The sequence below is a fragment of the Gopherus evgoodei genome, unplaced genomic scaffold (assembly GCF_007399415.2).
Source record: "Gopherus evgoodei ecotype Sinaloan lineage unplaced genomic scaffold, rGopEvg1_v1.p scaffold_31_arrow_ctg1, whole genome shotgun sequence".
Lineage (NCBI taxonomy): Eukaryota > Metazoa > Chordata > Testudines > Testudinidae > Gopherus > Gopherus evgoodei.
In genome coordinates this window covers 5453045-5472157 of record NW_022059983.1, presented here as the reverse complement: position 1 = coordinate 5472157, position 19113 = coordinate 5453045, and the positions used below count along the sequence as shown (strand labels likewise).

At 56.0% G+C, this 19113-nt stretch overlaps 1 protein-coding gene across 1 annotated transcript in view; it reads left to right on the top strand.

The window, feature by feature from the left end:
• Window positions 1-8179, top strand: part of IGLON5 (IgLON family member 5) — a 32025-nt gene extending 23846 nt beyond the window's left edge. The window contains exons 4-8 of the mRNA XM_030543161.1: window positions 172-291; window positions 836-967; window positions 1214-1334; window positions 6278-6429; window positions 6855-8179. Coding sequence (XP_030399021.1) covers window positions 172-291; window positions 836-967; window positions 1214-1334; window positions 6278-6429; window positions 6855-6955 — 626 coding nt within the window. The 3' untranslated portion in view covers window positions 6956-8179. The remainder of the gene's footprint in view (window positions 1-171; window positions 292-835; window positions 968-1213; window positions 1335-6277; window positions 6430-6854) is intronic.
• Window positions 8180-19113: the final 10934 nt, after the last annotated feature.

Sequence of the window (19113 nt, the reverse complement as noted above, 5' to 3'; positions counted from 1 at the left end):
TGGGGACCTCTCACCTAGCTGTGAGATGCGACCACCTCTGGGGTGGGGCATCTGGGTACCAGTCCCACTTGGTCAACCCCTAGCACTAGGCATGGGGACTCGGGGGGAAGGGCGCCCCTGGGGGTTGGAGGCTGGCGCTGCTCTCACTGCTCTCCCCTGCCCGCCCCCCAGTGCCAGCTCGGATCACGAACATCTCCTCGGCCGTGACAGTGAACGAAGGGAGCGACGTGAGTTTGCTGTGCATGGCCACAGGCAAACCTGAGCCCACCGTGACCTGGAGACAGCTGAGAGGTAAGAGGGAGCGGGCCGGGGAGGGGGCCCTGTGCAGATGGGGGAGCAGGTGAGAGAGGAGGGGGAGGGGAGGAGTAGGCAGGGAATGATTGGGGGAGGGGACAATGGGGGGACTGGGGCAGGGGGAGATTGAGGGGGATTTGCCAGGATGTGGGGGAAGGGAGGTTGGGCAGGCTGGGGAAAGAGGGGATCCGGGTGGAGCCGGGGGCTGGGGGGACCTGGAGCTGTCATGGAGGAATCAGATAGGAGCCCAACCTGCTGCTCCTCACTCCCGACCCGCAGCCCCTTGGGCACCCCGACACCCTGCAGCTTGGCCGGTGCCCCTCACTCCCGACCTGCACCCCTGGGCACCCCAACACCCTGCAGCTAAGCCGGTGCCCCTCACTCCCGACCCGCAGCCCCCTGCTGGCCCAGCCTTGGCAGGTGGTGGCCATACCTCAGGAGGTGTTGATAACTGTTGTGTTGTTGTGTGTTTTTTTCTCGTGTGTAAGTCTGTGTTTGTGTCTGTCTCCCCCCCCACTTCACACCTCCTCCCCACACACAGACGGGTTCACCAGCGAAGGGGAATATCTGGAAATCACCGAGATCAACAGGCAGCAGGCCGGGGAATACGAGTGTGTCACGGCCAACGGCGTCTCTCTGGCCGACAGCAAGAGGGTCGTGATCACAGTCAACTGTGAGTCAACCTTTGGGCTTCCCCCTCTAGGGGGCGCCGGCTCCCGTCCAGCCTCAAGGCGGAGACTGGCTGGCTCAGCGGGGCAGGCAATGGAATATGGGGCTTCCCCCTCTAGGGGGCGCCGGCTCCCGTCCAGCCTCAAGGCGGAGACTGGCTGGCTCAGCGGGGCGGGCAATGGAATATGGGGCTTCCCCCTCTAGGGGGCGCCGGCTCCTCTCCTTTAATTCCTTCGCTTTCTCCTCTCAGACCCTCCCACCATCAAGGACGTGAAGGACGCCTATCCCCCCGTGGGGAAGCCGGCACTGCTGAGATGTGAGGCCATGGCTGTGCCTCCTGCCGAATTCGAGTGGTTCAAGGATGACAAGCAGTGAGTGACCCTCTTTCCCGGACACACTCACCCCCTCCAGGAACGGGCCCCATTGGCCTGCCCCAGGGGTGACTGACGTCCAGTCAGCAACTCTTTGCCCTCTCATTTGCCTTGCAGCGTCATGTGATCTGCGGTAGACTGAATGTCAAAATTGCCCTCTCAATGAGATCTGAGCTGAGAGAGTCTCCTCCAGGAACGAATTAATCCCCTTTCCGGGGCGCTCTGTCGTTGCTGGTTTCTTGTGTTGGTGGTTGGATGATCCCCAGATTTGTGTTACACTCCCAAGGTTACAGCTTCTCTCTGATCTTGGCTCGGTAAACGCTGCCACCACCCAAAGGACACAGAGGAGTCCACAAGCCAATGGTTCCTTCTAGGTATGGAAGATGAATTTTCACCCCTGGTGCAAACCTTACACAGCATTCCTGCTTATAGCATTGCTGCTCCATGTCCCCACAGGCCGTTCGTTGGATGGTGGTAATGGGTGGCAACCAAGTGGTTCACTCCATGAGCTTCCCAAAGGCGTTTTATGGTCCCCGCCAGGAGGTTGGTCCCTGAATCCGTAAGGATGTCAGAGGGCCAACCTACCCTGGCAAAAATGTCTGTCAGCGCCTGGCTCACGCTTTTAGCCTTGGTGTTGCTTAGAGCTCCTGCTTCCGGCCATCGAGTCGCAAACTCCATGAAGGTCAATATGTTCAGCCTCCCTCTGGGTGTCTTCTTAGGGAAAGGACCCGGAATATCCATAGCTACTCGCTGAAATGGGACCTCAATGATAGGGAATGGCTGGAAAGGGGCCTTGACTGGTCTTGGGGCTTTCCCACCCTCTGGTCCAACTCACAAGACCGGACATAGATAGAAACCTTCTTGCCCATTCCCTCCCAGCGGAATGACCTCCCCAAATGGTCCTTGGTCCTGTTCACCCCAGCATGGGCACTAGGGTGATCGTAGGTGAAGCTCAAGAGCTTTTCCCAGTACTTAGCTGGAAATACCAACTGTCTCTGAGGATGCCAGTCCTCCTTGTGCTCACCAGAAAGGGTCTTCTTGGGTAAGAGTCCTCCTCCTACAGCAAACCTGGACCTGTTAGAAGAGCTGAGAGGTGGGGGATTACTCCCTTGAGTCTCTCATCCGCTTCCTGCTCTGCCTGGAACGGTTCCCTTGATGCTGGAGACATCGGTTCCTCACTGGGCTTGGTCCCACTGGAAGCGATGCAGGTGATGGGGGTGTCTCTGACTGTGAACCGCTCTCCGCTGGGGCACTGGGTGGTATTTCAGGCTCCGGCTGAGCCTCTTGCACGGCTGCGGGTACAGGCCCTGTGGCACCCTTTGGTGCTGGCTCCCCTGGCTCTGGTGCAGTTGCTGGCATGGGCTCTGGGGCTGACTGCGCCGCCAGGTCCGATCCTTGGGCTGGTTCTGGCTGAGTTCCACGACTGGGATTTACAACTGCTGCCATAGGCTCTGCTCTGGAGTCTCGTTCCACCACCTCTGGCGGGGTCCCTGTAGGAGGCTCAGGAATGAGGTTAGGTGTGGAGGCCTGTTTAGCCTGGCTGCGGGGGACCATCCCCACCCTTTTGTATCCTCACGCGGTTGGCTACGTCTTCCCCCAGCAGTGTGAGAATAGGATAATCGTCATAGACTGCAGAAGTCCACATTCCTGGCCAGCCCTTGTACTGGACAGGCAACCTGGCTGTAGGCAAGTTAGAAGAGTTGGCTTAAAGGGTTGCACCGTCACTCGGGCCTCTGGGTCGATGAATCTGGGGTCCACCAGGGACTGGTGGATAGCTGACCCTGTGCTCCAGTGTCTCTCCACGCAGTAATCTGCCTCCCGCCAACACTCACAGTTTCCCTTCGCTCTGGGGGTCTTTGCGAGACAGCTGGGCCTGAGGGCTCTTGGTGGGGCTCCGGGGTGATGAGTTGTAGCCGGCTGGTGCTCCTGGGGCAGTTGGCCTTCATGTGCCCCAGCTCGTTACATTTGAAGCATCGCCCAGCTGACTGTGGGCTGGGGCGAGGTGGGTGGTTGGACGGTGGGACGAGAGGGCATCTGGGGTCTCCCTGGCTGTGTGGAGGGCTCCTGCTTGCGAGGTGGGGCTTTGGGCTGACCCCGTGGTGGGAGTTGTCTCGGGTTGCCCCTTCTGGTATCCGCACCAACTGCTGTGAGCTTTCTTCTTCTCCGCCTCCGCCACCCATTTGGCTCCGATCTCCCCTGCCTCGATGACAGTTTTGAGTTTCCCATCTAGGATGTACCTTTCTATTCCCTCCCATACACCCTCTGAGAACTGCTCCGCTTGCCTTAGGGGAGAGAGATCTTCCAGAGATTTAACCCTTGCTCCTGATAGCCAGGCATCCCGATTTTTGACAATGTGGTGGCGTGTCGGGAAAATGCCACGTCTGGTTTCCACGTTAGGGCTCTGAACCGCCAACGGGCCTGCTCAGGTGTTAGCCCCATTCTAAGTCTGGCCTTGTGTTTAAAACATTCGTACCCGTTCATGGGTTCTTGAGGCATTTCAGCTGCCACCTCTGCTATCCTCAGCTCCACCATATACTGGTCTGTAGAGATGCTGTACCCAAGACTGGCCCTTTGGAAATTTTCTAAGACGGCCTCTGTATCATCACCTCCCTTGTATGTGGGGAATGTCCTGGAATGGGGAGCGGTGCCTGGAAAAAGACTGTCAGGGTTACCTGGTGGACCCAGCTTAGCCCTTTTCACTCTAAGCTCTTCAGCTCTAACTTCGCCTCCTTCCGCTTCCACCTCCAAGCACTTTGCCTCTCTCCTGTCCTCCTCTTCCAAGCGCACCAGCTGGAGGAAGAAATCTCTGTTTCCGCAGTCAGACTCGGTCTGGGTTAAGCGCATCCCTCCAGTTTAGCACCATGATCTCGGTCGGGGGAGGGCTGACCCTTTCCTCCTGGGAATCCCCTTTCCCCCATCCCCTCCCTGCATTTCCGTCCTGGAGCTGGATGTCGGGGCTCGATCTTGGCCTGGCTTCTCCGTGGCAGCCGCTTTATGAAGACTGGTCATTCTAGGGTTTCTGTGCCTGGCCTCAGCCTCGTGCACAGGCTGCCCCCCTCTAGTTTAACTATTTTGTTGCCACAAAGCTGGAAAAGAAAAGAAAAATAAATGGCTTGTTGGACTCCCCGACTTTGCAGGCTGATCCCTTGGCCTGTTCCCCCTCCGGCAGCAAAGAGAAGAAAAGAAGGGAAAAAACTTCCTGGCTTTCAAGCAGCCAAAAAGAAAAATGTGTCCCTTTAAAATCCTGAGGTTGTTTCAGGTTCAAAATGATCTCACTTCTCCCACCATGTCAGGGCTGAATCCCCACTTGGCACGTCGAGTGCAGAAGTTGGGGGCCCGCAAGGATTCTAACAATTCACACCGGCCACCACAGGCTGGTATTAAACTCCCAAGGTTACAGCTTCTCTCTGACCTTGGATGGGTAAACGCTGCCACCACCCAATGCAAAAACCCCCTTGGACCCAGGAAGGGGCACTTGGGAATTCCTCCCTGTGGGGCACCCTCAGCCTTTCACCCCCCTCCGGGGAAGAGCTGAGAAGAAAACAAAGGAAATGAGCTGTGGCTACCAGCTAATCAAATAGCATAGGCACAACCCTCTTAGGACACCAGCAATCCAAATCCTGCTCTTAAAAAAGGGAAATTTTATTAAAAACAAAAAAGAGAGAAAATACCTCTGGAATTTAGGCTTTTGCTAGATTTTCAAAAAACAATTCCAAAAATCAAGCACCCAAACTAGCTTCCTTGGGGGTTCAGCTTAAAGGTTACGAGCAAACAGAAGCACCTGGGATTAGCACAGAGGCGTCCACAAGCCAAAATAAAGAAATAAACCTGATCGCGTCCATTTAAACATTCCCCATCCCAATGATTCCTTCCAGGTATGGCAAATAATTTTTCATACCTGTTTCACACCTTACCCAGCATGGCTGCTCCGTGTCCCTGCAGTCCAGAGAGAACAACAGACAAAGGGAAAGTTTCTTTCCCCATTTTATAAAGTTCTACCTTCCCATTGGCTCTTTTGGTCAGGTGCCCACTTCCGTTTCTTTATCTGGGGGACTTTTTAACCCCTTACAGGTAAAGCAAGCAGAGAACAGACCAAGAGGGATTTTACAGCTAACTGGCTGGCTGGGTGTCCATCAAAGGGAGCTACCCTTCACCCCCTTTTTATTTATCACAGATGGTTTGTTGAGTTGGTTGTTGATGTGTTGGGTTGGTTTTTGGGTTACTGAATTGACGGCTTGTTGAGTTGGTTGTTGGGTTAGTGAATTAATGGTTTGTTGAGTTGGTTGTTGGTCTGTTGGGTTGGTTGTTGGGTTAGTGAATTGATGGTTTGTTGAGTTGGTTGTTGGTGTGGTTATTGGGTTGGTGGTTGGTGTTTTGGGTCATTTGATTGTTGTTTATTCAGATGGCTGGTTGGCTGTTGGGTTGATTGTTGGTTTGTAGGCTACCATTGTTGTTTGACACCTGAGTTCCTTGTCGATTGGTTAGTTGGCTGTTGGATATCAGGGTTCTTGGTGGTTTAATGGTTGGTTGGTCTTTTGGGTTGCTTGGTAGTTTCCTGGTTTTGTTCGGTGCATTGGTTGTTGGCAGGTTGGGCTGTTTGCTCGTCTGTTGTTTGTTGGTTGGTTAGGTTGGTTCTTGGGCTGGTTGTTGGTGTGTTGGGTCGGTCGTTGGTTTGGGGTTGTTGGGATGGTTGTTTGGTGGGTTGTTACTTTGTCAGGCTGGTTGTCAGGTGCCCCTCACTCCCAACCCACAGCCCCATGCTAGCTCAGCCCTGGTCTTCCCCATCTCTGCCGGTGCCCCTCACTCCCAATCTGCAGCCCCCTCTAGCCCAGCCGCTTCTGTAGTTTGTCGTGTTTCATGCTGGTTTGCTGATTAAACCCCCTACCGGGTGTGAAACTGTGAGATCTTGTAATGCTCCCCCCTCTTTGCCCCCGACCCAGCAGACTCTTTGGGGGCCTCGAGGGGCTGCGGATCCGGAACGAGCGCACGCGTTCCATGCTGCTCATCGACAACGTCACCGCTCGGCATTATGGGAACTACAGCTGCCTGGCCTCCAACAAGCTGGGGGTCTCCAACGCAAGCCTGCGGCTGATACGTACGTCCCCCTGTCCTGTACAACAGCTGGTCCCGCCCACCGTCATTCACCGGTGGCCCCGCCCACCATTCCCCACAGCCCCCGCCCACTCTTCCCAACAGCCCCACCCATAATTCACAGCTGGCCCTGCCCTCTGTCTTTCAAGACTGGCCCAGCCATAAAGCCCCCCATGGGGTATAGTAACATTTAGATAGACTGTCCTGGCTCCCAGCCACCCTGCTGTAACCACTAGACCTCACTCCCCTCCCAGACCAGGGACAGAACTCAGGAGTCCTGGCTCCCAGCCCCCACAATCTAAACCACCGTCGTCTAAAACACTAAAGGCCAGTGAAGTACTTCAAATGCTTCTGAAAATCACCTTTGCTGCCCCCAGTCCCTTGAAAGTCTTGTCCCTGGCTCTGAAATCCTCTTTCTTCTCTGGCCAGGACCCGGCTCTCTGGAAAACATAGCCGTGACCGGGATGGAGTCCCCTTTGTTCCTGGGCTTGCTGTCGTCAGCCTTTGTGACTCTCCTGTTTAAGATCTAGTGTGTTCGGCAGGCGCAGCGGGAGGAGAGGCGGCTCGGATAGAGAGGGAGAGCGTGAGAGAGACCTTCTCCTTTCCGGGAGAGACGAAGAGAGAAAACAAAGAAACAAATCTTATCGAGAACCCCAGCACTGTGAGGGAAACATGAAAAAAAGAGAAAAAAAACGACAAAAAAAAATATGCATTTCTTTCTACGGCCATTTTCCGTCACTTTCATCCCAGACACTTCCAGCCGGACTTGTTCTAAAGGGACAAACAAACTGACCTGCAAAGACACAGGGCTTTAAAGGGTTAATGGCCAGTGCTTCTGTGCCCCATGGGGGCCCCCGCAATAGGGCTCGCGGTGAGGGGCTGTTCCCCTGCTCTGGGAGAGTTTGCGGTTCTCAGTGGCCCTGAAGGACGAGCTTCGCTGGCTTTTGCAAAAGTTGGGGGCTGGGCCTTTCTGTACCACACGGCGTGTTTGAGTGGGGAATTTCCCTAGTCTGGGGCAGAAAAATTCCTCAGTGAACAACAGTTCTTGGGCTGTGAATGACCCTTCTTTACACAGGTTTTGGACTCCGAATTTCCTGATTTCATGAAGCTCTCCGGGCTGAGATCTTCCTTCACTCACCAAGTTTTCCGGGCTGAGAATTCCCTTGGTTTACACAGATCTGAGGCTGAACATTTCCTTCCTTCACAAAGGTTTTTGGGCTGAGAATGATCCTTGTTTACACGGGTTTGAGGCTGCGAATTAATTAGTTTGCACAGGAAAATATCCTTAATTCACAAAGTGTTCTGGTCTGAAAATGTCCTTAATTGACAAAAAAAAAAATGTGTACTAAGACGGACCCTTGTTTACACAGGTTTGAAGCTGGAAATGTCCTTAGTTCACAAAGTTTTGTGCACTGAGACTTCTCCTAATTCACACTGGGTTTGGCTTGAGAATTTCCTGGTTCACAAAGGTTTTAGGGGCTCAGAATTTCCTTAGTTTATGCAGGTTTCAGGCTTTCTTAGTTCACAGGGCTTTGTGGGCTGAAAATGACCCCAGTTCTGGGGTGCAGATTTATTTCCTTCACAAAGTTTTCTGGGGTGAGAATTTCCTTGGTTTACTGAGATCTCGGGTTGAGCCTTTCCTTAATCCAGCGAGTTTTTTGGGAATTTCCTTAGTGAACAAACCAAACCTAAAAATACCCCCCTTTTAGCTATGAATTCATAGAATCATAGAATATCAGGGTTGGAAGGGACCTCAGGAGGTATCTAGTCCAACCCCCTGCTCAAAGCAGGACCAATTCCCAAATCATCCCAGCCAGGGCTTTGTCAAGCCGGGCCTTAAAAACCTCTAAGGAAGGAGATTCCACCACCTCCCTAGGGAACCCATTCCAGTGCTTCACCACCCTCCTAGGGAAATAGTGTTTCCTAAAATATCCAACCAAAACCTCCCCCACTGCAACTTGAGACCATTGCTCCTTCTTCTGTCATCTGCCACCACTGAGAACAGCCTAGATCTATCCTCTTGGGACCTCCTCACTTAATCCAGTGATTTGCCCTAGCGGGAATTGTTTCACCTAATAAATTCTGTCGCCCGGCAATTTTCATCATTCACAAGGTTTTGTGGCCTGCAAATTGCCTTCAGCTGGTGCCGGTTTCACCTGAGAATTCCCAGGGGTCGCAAAGTTTTGGGGGCTGAGAATTTCCTTCATTTTTCAATCGTTTCCCCCAGCTCGGAGAAGACAGAGTTGGAAGCTGGCTGCCGCCTGGGGATTTGGATTCAGCACGTTGATTGTGCTCTGTCCCTGCGCTCTGGGCGTGAGGGGGTTCACATGCCCTCTAAGCTGTCCGGCTGCCCAGCTCTGGATGGAGGAAGGCTTATAGCTGAGCGTTGAAACCACCCGTCTCTTCGGCTGAGGAGATCCCCTTCCCGCTCTCTGTGCATGATGGGGCGGCTGGTCAGGTCCGAGACGTCGCATCTGCTGCTCTCCGTCCCCCCTACACCAAGCCAGGGTGAGTCAAGAGGGAGGGGACTGATTGGGATGGGTTTCATGGGGCTCAGGCTTTGAGCAGTTGCCTCGGCGGTGGTGGGGGGAAGGGGGGCTTGTCCTGGGGCCTGACGAACGTTTGCAAAGTTGGTGTCGTTGTTTGCAAAGCAGGGACCAGGCAGTGGGAGACTGGGAGACCCTACAATAACGAAGGGGCCCACTCAGTCTCAGCTGCTGCAATGATGCACCAGTTTGCCAATCCCCTCTGCTTGTGGGAGATGTTAGAGTAACAGAATGCAAACACAGTCCTGGCATTTACGAGAGACCCTCCAATAACAGCCAGCGTGTGTACAGCCTTGTCCTGCCTGAGAGACCCTACAATAATAACCAGCATGTGTACAGACCTACCCGTCCCAAGAGACCCTATAACAACAAAACCTGAGAGACTCTTTCAACTTTCCTGAGAGACCCTACGATACCAGCTTGATATTTATCACCTTAATGAAATTAAGTGAATGAATCTGACCTGGGACTTTCCTTAACGGTTTGTAATAAGGCTTTGGGGTTGGCTGAAAGGAATTACACGTGGGTCTGTTATTGCAGGGGCTCCTGGAAGTGCTGGAGGTTGCTCGCTTGACTTGTTGTTGTTTGGCCTCTGGGGAATGGCTGGGCTGTAGAGACTTGGTGTAATATTGTAGGATTTCCTGAGAGTGCCAGGAGCTGTGCAGGCTTGGCTTATTATCGTAGGGTCTGCTGGGAGTGCCAGGAGCTGTGCAGGCTTGGTTTGTTATTGTAGGATCTCCTGAGAGAGAGGTGTGTGAGTGCATACAGCATGAGAGCAGCGCTAATTCCATGCGTATTACCCGGTAGAACATCTCTGTCACTGATCCTCTAAGGTTCTAGGATGATGGGTTATTCCGTGGGCCCATCTAGGCTGGTATCCCGCCATCTGCTCTGGGGAACATCCTGAAACTCTGGTGGGGGAAAAATTCGCACTGGATTTTTTCTGAGCACAGAACAGGAGAAAAAACAACATTGGATCAGACCCTTGAGTCGGGGCTGGGTTGAGAAATAGAATCTTGGTCACCTTGACTGATATGTTAACAAACGTCCCCAAGTTTTTGGCCTGGGAATTTGCTTTGTTTTGTTTTTTTTTTAATTTGATTTGATTTTTAACGAAGCGCAGTGGCCTGAGGGCTAAGGTGGCCAAAGACGTCTAAAGAATTTAAACGCTTAATTTATTACGTATTAAGCATATTGTCTTGAGGTTCTTTTTTCTCGTAGGCTATTTGAATTTAATTTCTAGGAGCCGATATTGTTTGGTATAAAAATATACTTGTTTGGTTTTGTCCCGGAGACAAAATCTGGATTGACAAAGGTTTGGTTTGGTCTCCCCTGGGAAGGGCCTTTGAGTTTTTAGAACAATTGCGAATGTCTTTTGCCCAGGCACTAGATTTTGCGAAGTTAGTTATTTATTTTTGCGGTGCCAGCAAACACAAAACTCCATAAGGAAGATGATTCGCTAAATAGCGGTTGTTATTATCGATCAGGTGTGTGACCGTCGTGCCCAGGAACCCCCATCAGGGACCAAAGCCCCATCGCGCCAGGCGCTGTACGTTCGAGTGCCATTTATGAGGTGTATTATGGTAACATCCAGGCACTGCAGTCATGGCCTAGGACCCCTGTGTGCTATTTATTAGATGTATTACGGTGTCAGCCAGAACCCCAACTACAGAGGGGGGCTGCCTGGGCCTCCAGACGCCTGGGTTCTATTTCCGGCTCTGCGACAGACATCCTGGCCCACGTTGGGCAAGTGGTGCCCTGCCTCAGTTTCCCCATCGGTACAATGGGGCCAGGTCTGGAGGAGCGGTACCCAGATGCCATGGTGATGGGCACCCTGGAGAGCTAGACAGTTTAGGGTCCCTGGGAATCCCGGATTGTTGGGGTATCTGACCCTTGTGTTTCACACCGTGCTCACTGGGTCTCCGCGCTGGCTGGAGCGAGAGCAGGTGTGTGGGGGGTGTTCTTCCTATCTGCGGGGGGCACTGTTGGGCACCTGTGATGTCATAGCTTCGGTGGCGGCATCCCCTGGCGTCCCAGCGGTCCCAGCGTGGAGCCTGATGTCAGAGTCCAGGCATCATCAGCGCCTGTGACCTCACAGTCATGGGATCAGCCTGATCTCTGATGTCACCTGCGAGGGACGAGGTTAACGCCGGCTCGGTGCCAGCAGCGTCTTCGCTGGGCCGTTGGGGAGCTACGTGGAGTCATTGGCTGTTGCCGGACAGGTGCCGCACTGCGGGGTCTCTTCTCTGCGGGAGTATGTCCCATTGATTCCTCCGCGTGCGCATCAGACGCAAGGCAGATTTCGTCCTCGGGCCGGTGTTTCCCTGGCGCCTCATGACAAAGGGTGCAGACAAATCTCAGCCGGCGTTAGCAGAGCCGGGTGTGTCGAGTGCTCGTTCCGCTGCGATTGCCAGGTGGAAGGGGCTTGGCGGGAATAAGGTACCGTCCGCGGGGTTGGCGTCGGCCCGGCGGACGTGTGTCCGTTTGGTTTTTGCCCGGCACCCCGGCATTATTCCGTTGCGTTCACACAGCAGTTGTGCTGCCCTGGAGAACTTGTCCGGACCCAAAGTCTCATCCTGCTGAGCTCCGGACACGACCAGCAAACGCCGACCCGACCTGAGGTTAGCTCCGTCCCCACCACCTTCTGCTTTGCATTCGAGCTCAGCGTGAGTCTCTTCTCCCTGCCGCGCGCCCGCAGAGCGACAGAGCCTTGGATAATTCTCATGAGCTAACGTGCCCATTGGACTGGCACCTGAAGCGAGCTCCTCGCCGCTTCCCTCTTCCCGTGCCTTGCAAATCGCCCCAGCACGTCATGGAGCTGGAGCTTGATTAGCTCTGGGGACGTCATCCAGGCCAGGCTTAACGGTTCGTTTGGAAGCCAGCGGTGCTCTTGGGTGGTCAGGAGAAACCGGGACAGAGCGTTTGGACGTGGCGTCCCGCCCGCCAGCCCCCGGTGGCTGTCACGGCTCCATTTTGGGCACTGGGGCTTCGTCCAAAGCAGGCCCCCGGAAGGGAACGCTGGCCGGGGACCTGGCAGATGGGGAAACTCGCCCACGGCTGGCGTCAGCTTTGTCCCGCTGCTCCAAGTACGTCCTCTCCCGCCTAGCCCGTAAGGGCCACCGAGCGATGTGGGGGGCTCCAGAGTCCACCACGCCGACACTCGGCCCCTCCACGTTGGACCAAACCCCAAGGGATCCTGAGGCATCTGGGATTGCGATTCGTTCTGGGATGTAGGCGTTGGGCGGCCGCCCACCCGCAGCCGAACGCCTGGGCCATGGTGACTCTGCCTGCGCCCCGCCTCTTCCCGTCCCCTCCATTCGCCACCCCTCGGGGGTCCCTGGCACTCGCCACGTCCCTCTCCTCAACCCCTCCCCAATGAGGCCTCCCCGCCCGCCGCTCGCACCATCCCTGTGGGTGGGCGGGGAGAGGAGGGACACGGCGAGCGGCAGCCGGCGCCAAGTGGGGAGGGGGCCACACAGGGACAGGGCCTAGGGTGGAGTGTGGGCGGGGCCTGGGGCGGAGCAGGTGGGATGTGGGCGTGGCCAGGGACGGAGCCTGAGGCAGAGCGGGTGGGATGTGGGCGTGGCCTGGGGCAGAGTGGGCGTGGCCTGGGGCAGAGCGGGTGGGTGTGGGCGTGGCCTGGCGCGGAGCATGGGTGGAGTGTGGGCGGGGCCTGGGGCAGAGCAGGTGGGATGTGGGCGTGGCCTGGGGCAGAGTGTGGGTGGAGTGTGGGCGGGGCCTGGGGCGGAGCAGGTGGGATGTGGGCGTGGCCAGGGACAGAGCCTGAGGCAGAGCGGGTGGGATGTGGGCGTGGCCTGGGGCAGAGTGGGCGTGGTCTGGGGCGGACCATGGGTGGAGTGTGGGCGGGGCCTGGGGCACAGTGGGTGGAGTGTGGGCAGGGCCTGGGGCAGAGCAGGTGGGATGTGGGCGGGGCCTGGGGCAGAGTGTGGGTGGAGTGTGGGTAGGGCCACAGGTGGAAGAGGCAGGGCAGGGAGCTAAACTTCACCCTCCCCAGATACCCCATCCATCCCCACACAACCCCTCCCTCCATCCAACCATCCCCAAATACCCCCTCCTCCATCTCTCACCCCTCTGTCTGTCCATCCGTTCATCCATCCCCACACAACCCCTCCCTCCCTCCCTCCCTCCATCCCCCACACATCCCTCCATCCATCCCCAAATACCCCCTCCTCCATCTCTCACCCCTCTGTCTGTCCATCCGTTCATCCATCCCCACACAACCCCTCCCTCCCTCCCTCCATCCCCCACACATCCCTCCATCCATCCCCAAATACCCCCTCCTCCATCTCTCACCCCTCTGTCCATCCGTTCATACATCCCCACACAACCCCTCCCTCCCTCCCTCCCCCACACATCCCTCCATCCATCCCCAAATATCCCCTCCATCCATCTCTCACCCTCTGTCTGTCCATCCGTTCATCCATCCCTACACAACCCCTCCCTCCCTCCATCCCCAAATACCCCCTCCTCCATCTCTCACCCCTCTGTCTGTCCATCCGTTCATCCATCCCTACACAACCCCTCCCTCCCTCCATCCCCAAATATCCCCTCCATCCATCTCTCACCCTCTGTCTGTCCATCCGTTCATCCATCCCCACACAACCCCTCCCTCCCTCCAACCATCCCCAAATACCCCCTCCTCCATCTCTCAGCCTTTGTCTGTCCATCCGTTCATCCATCCCCATACAACCCCTCCCTCCCTCCAACCATCCATCCCCAAATACCCCCTCCTCCATCTCTCACCCCTCTGTCCATCCGTTCATCCATCCCCACACAACCCCTCCCTCCCTCCAACCATCCATCCCCAAACACCCCCTCCTCCATCTCTCACCCCTCTGTCCATCCGTTCATCCATCCCCACACAACCCCTCCCTCCCTCCAACCATCCATCCCCAAACACCCCCTCCTCCATCTCTCACCCCTCTGTCTGTCCATCCGTTCATCCATCCCCACACAACCCCTCCCTCCCTCCAACCATCCATCCCCAAATACACCCTCCTCCATCTCTCACCCCTCTGTCTGTCCATCCGTTCATCCATCCCCACACAACCCCTCCCTTCCTTCCTCCCTCCATCCCACACATCCCTCCCTCCATCCCAAAATACCCGCTCCTCCATCTCTCACCCCTCTCTGTCCATCCATTCATCCATCCCCACACAACCCCTCCCTCCCTCCCACACACATCCCTCCATCCATCCCTAAATACCCCCTCCATCCATCTCTCACCCATCTGTCCATCCATTCATCCATCCCCACACAACCCCTCCCTCCATTCCTGGATCCCCAGACACTACTCTGTCTGTCCATCCATCCATCCATCCATCTGCCTACATACTCCTCCATCCATCCATCCCCACAACCTAATATCCACCCATCCATCCCCTCCACACCCGTGTCCATCTGTCCATCCATCCACCCTCCCCAGATACGCTATCCACCCCTCCCCTCCCTCTCTCTGTCCATTCATCTATCCATGGGTACAACCCTCCATCTGTCCATCCATCCGCACACAAACCCCTCCCTCCCTCCCTCCATCACACACACACACACACACCCCTCGGTCTGTCTATCCATCCATTCCCACATCCCGCTATCCACCCGTCCATCCCACACACACCCCTCCAATCATCTCCAAATACCCCCTCTGTCCATCCGTCTGTCCACAGGTACACCCCTTCATCTGTCCATCCGTCTATCCATCCACCCTCTCCAGATACCCCATCCATCACACAAATACACCCTCAGTCTGTCTGTCCGTCTACCCCCAGTCTGTCTGTCCATCCATCCATCTCCACACCCTGCTATCCGCCCGTCCATCCCCCACACACCCCTCCAACCATCCTCAAATACCCCTCCATCCATCCGCCTGCATACACTCCATCCATCCATGTACCCCTCTGTCTGTCCACCACCTCCATACACACCCCTCCATCCCTCCACCTCCATGCTCCTCCATCCATCCTTCCTTCCTTCCTCTGTTCCATCCCGTTGGGCCCATCTCAGGCCAGGTGAGCGACCAGGGCCTTGCGCCTGGGAGGAGCTGGGATCTGACTCTTGGCAATGGGGGCTCTTCCTCAGGGGCAGGGCCGGCTTTAGGAAGTGTGGGGCCTGATTCCATGGGGCCCTGGCAGGGATGACTCACCCGGCGGTGCTCCAGGTCTTTGGCGTCGGGTCCTTCAGTGAGCAGAAGACCCGTTAGGGAACCGCCCGGTGAGTACATCCCCCCCCCCCATCCGACCCCCACCCATGTCCTACCCCCAACTGCACCCCTCAGAAACCACAATCCTTCAAGCCCCCCTGCTCCTTGTCCCCTGACCACCCTCTCCCGAGACCCTCCAGCCTAACTGCCCCCCAGGACCCCAACCCCTACCCAACTCGCCCAGTTCCCTGACTGCCCTGACCCCATCCACCACCACCCCGACAAAGCCCCGGAACGCCCACGCCTACCCAACCCTCCTCTTCCCCATCCCCTGACCGCCCCCCCAACCTCTGCCCGATCCCCCCCTCCCAACCCACACCCTGTCCCCGGGACTCCCTGCCCCTGCCTTATCCACCCCCCCCCCCGGCCCTGGTCTCTTACCATGCCGCTTACCCCCACTGGAGCCAGGCAACCCGGAGCCGGAGCCGGAGTCGGGGCCACACTGGGCCTCCCTGGAGCCTTCCTCGCCCCCCCCCCCCCGCGCCCCAGCTTACCTGCCCCTGCTTGTTTCCAGGCTTCCTGCGTGAACATCTGATTCGTGGGAAGCAGGGAGGGGGAGGAGAAGGGCGCGGAGCATTCAGGGGAAGGGGAGGGGAGCGGGACCGGGGCGGACAGCTGCCGGAGCTTGGGAACCGGCTCCAGCTCACCACGGGGTGTGGGGCCCGATTCAGGGGAATCGGCCTAAAGCAGGCCCTGGGCAGGGGAGCAGATTTCAACCTACTTCGGGTGTATAAATGGGTTCATTTGCCAGCCTGAAAGCCGGTGCTGCTTGCATGGCATTATGGGATCAAAACATGGCTTCCTCCGCCCAGGGCATTATGGGAACGCTCAAAGCCCAAGTTGCAAGATGGTTCAGAGCTCAGGGCTCGATTCAGATCTTAGCTCCTCTTGGGGCAATCTGGAGTCACTCCACATAACTCGGCAACGTTCCTCTGTCTTGGGGCACGAGCGCGTAGACTAGAATACGGCTTCTCACTTCTTTCCCTGGCCCCTGGGTTCTGACCCTTTGTTATTTCCATTGCCAAGAGCCCTCAGTGCTAATACTGAGTTTCCGTGAGTGGAATAACGGTTTCTGTCGTTTCGGCGAGGTTGTTCGCTTGCTTTGCCATGTGTTCACAGCGAAGCGAGGTGCTGAGTTTGGAAGCGTAAGCCAGCCGTGTGAAAGAGCCGGCTGACGCGTTGGCAAAACTGCGTGTGGACACTGTGTAAAGCCGATGTGAGCGAGTGACTCACGTCACCGATGAGTCGACCGTATGTGAAGCGCGCGTGAGCCCTGCACAAGGCGTGTCGGAGCTACGCGTAAACCGTGTGTAAACGATGCAATGCACAGGGCAGAACACACGTGAACTATGTGCAAACGTCATACAAATCACGAGTGAGCCACGGTGTGACACAGGAGCAAAGCATGTGTTACCCACCAGTAAATCATTTGTTAACTGTGTGGAAGTCACATGTACGTTTTCCGCTGCTACATGTAAACAACGCGTCTGCCACAGCCATGCGCAGAGATCATAGAATCAGAGAATCTCAGGGTTGGAAGGGACTTCAGGAGGTATCTAGTCCAACCCCCTGCTCAAAGCAGGACCAATTCCCAAATCATCCCAGCCAGGGCTTTGTCAAGCCTGGCCTTAAAAACCTCTAAGGAAGGAGATTCCTAAGGATGGAGATCACGTGCACTAACACACGCTAAGCATGTGAGTTACATGTACACGCTATAGGTAGTAAATATGCAAACCATGTGCCATGCTGTGTCATGTAGCATGACGAATCACATGCAATACATGTCCGTGCTAGTTAATATAGACACGTGTGAGCCAGCGTCTGCTTTCTGTGCGAATCTGGAGCGACGCCGTTGGGGTTATGCTGTATTTACACCCTGCTGTGATCGCGTGCAGCGGTTGGTGGGTGTTACAGCAAATGGCTGGTGAGAATGTGATTTGCACCCATCCACGTGGGACGCGGGCAGTGCTCAGCCGCTATGAACCAGGTCTCATGCCTGTGCAAACAAGGAGCAAACTCTGTGCAAAAGCGGTGCAACGCGTAACCGTACGTAAGCTGTCGGTAAAGCAGGGGTGAACGAGGTGTAAACTAGAGGTCAAACCTATGTAAACAAGGTGCAAACTCTGGGTAAATCACGTGCAAACAATGGGAGAGCAGGGCCTAAGCACTGGGCATGCGGGTGTCCATTCAGTGTAACGCAGATGCAAATACATGTAAATGAGTTGTACAGTCTGTGTAAAGCATGAGGCAGTTATACGCAAGCCCATTGTACGTGCCATGTAAAGCACACGCAAACAGACTGAGCTCGTGGCAACCCCCCCCCAGCTGAACCCTGGGTAAAGCATGCAGAAGCAGGGTGTCCACACATGCTTTGTGCCCATCATCTCAACAGGGTGTAAACCACACGCACAAGAGCATGTAACCGTGAGCAAACCGAGTGCAAGCCCCCCGTAAACACGGTGTACATTTCAGGCACGCTATGTGCAAGCCGAATGGCCGTTTTGTGCAAACTCCTCGTCAGCTCTGTGGCAGCGAGGCGCAGCCCGGTGCCCACCGAATGTGTGAACCTGCCAGACAGGCTGTAAAGGTTTTGCAACCTGCACGTAAAGCAGGTGGAAAGCCACGTGTGAACTGTGCAAGGCTGGTGCAGGCAGCGGGTCTGGTCTGTGCAAAAGATATGTCAAGCCGTCTTCGAAGGACGGGTCAACGGCGTGGACAGGGTGTGGACACTGCGGGTAACTGATGTAAACTCTCAGCCAAGTGTGTGTAAATGTGCAGAGAGCACGTGTAAACTGAGTGTAAACGTGGGGCAAGACCCCTACAGACCTAACGTCAAGTCCGTGTAAACACTGTGCAAAGCAGGTGTAAGCAGCGTGTGCGGACTGTGTCAACATCATGCAAGCCCTTTTACCACAGTGCAAAACCCAGCTAGAGAAGGGGAAACAGCACAGGTGGCCTCCTTTTAGGTTTGCACACTCAGTGCTCGTGCAAAGCACTGGCTGGCTCCTGACTTGGTTTCTCCCAGAGCCAGAGAGGTGGCTGGTTTTGTCAAGGGGGTGGGAGGAGTAGCTGATGGGGGGGATGTAAGAGCTTTGGAGGGCTGAGTGGCTGCTGCGGGTGACACACACAGGGGAGTCCGTGTTCTCTCCACCCAGGGGTGTTGCTGGGATCTCAGGCCCAGCGGGCAGGTTAAGGGTGGGAGGGGCTGGGGTGCACCTTGCACTGGGAGGGAGGTGGGGAAGGAGGCAAAAGAGGAAGGGAGGAGAGGAAGGTGAGCAGCAGGATGCAGGGAATGCAAAAGGGAGGGAAAAGAGAAAAGGAGGAAGGAGAAATGGAATATGTGAGGGAGTGGAGGGGTAGCCGGGGAGAGAGGGACCGGAGAAGGGACTAGGAGAAATGAGGGAGTGGAGGGATAGCTGGGGGGAGAGGGACTGGAGAAAGGACTGGAAGGAAGAATGAAGCAGAGGAGGGGTAGCTGAGAGAGGAAGGGACCGGAAGGAGGAATGAAGCAGAGGAGGGGTAGCTAAAGGAAGAAGGGAGCGGAAAAGGGAGCGGAGAAGGGACTGGAAGGAGGCATGAAGCAGAGGGGTAGCTAAGGGAGGAAGGGACCGAAGGGAACAGGAGGAATGAAGCAGTGGAGGGGTAGTCGAGGGAGGAAGGAACCAGAGAAGGGAACAGAAGGAATGAAGCAGAGGTGAGAGTGGAGGAGTAGCTAAGGGAGGACAGGACCGGAGAAGGGACCGGAAGGAGGAATGAAGCAGTGGCGGGGTAGCCGAGGGAGGAAGGGACCGGAGAAGGGACCAGGAGGAAAGCAGCAGGGAAGGCCAAGGGGGCCGCAGGGTCCGCAGCAGCCCCTGCTCAAGGAGGCCGGGCGTGATTGCCGTGCGAGGCACCGGGGGCAGGGCACGCGGCTCGATTCTGT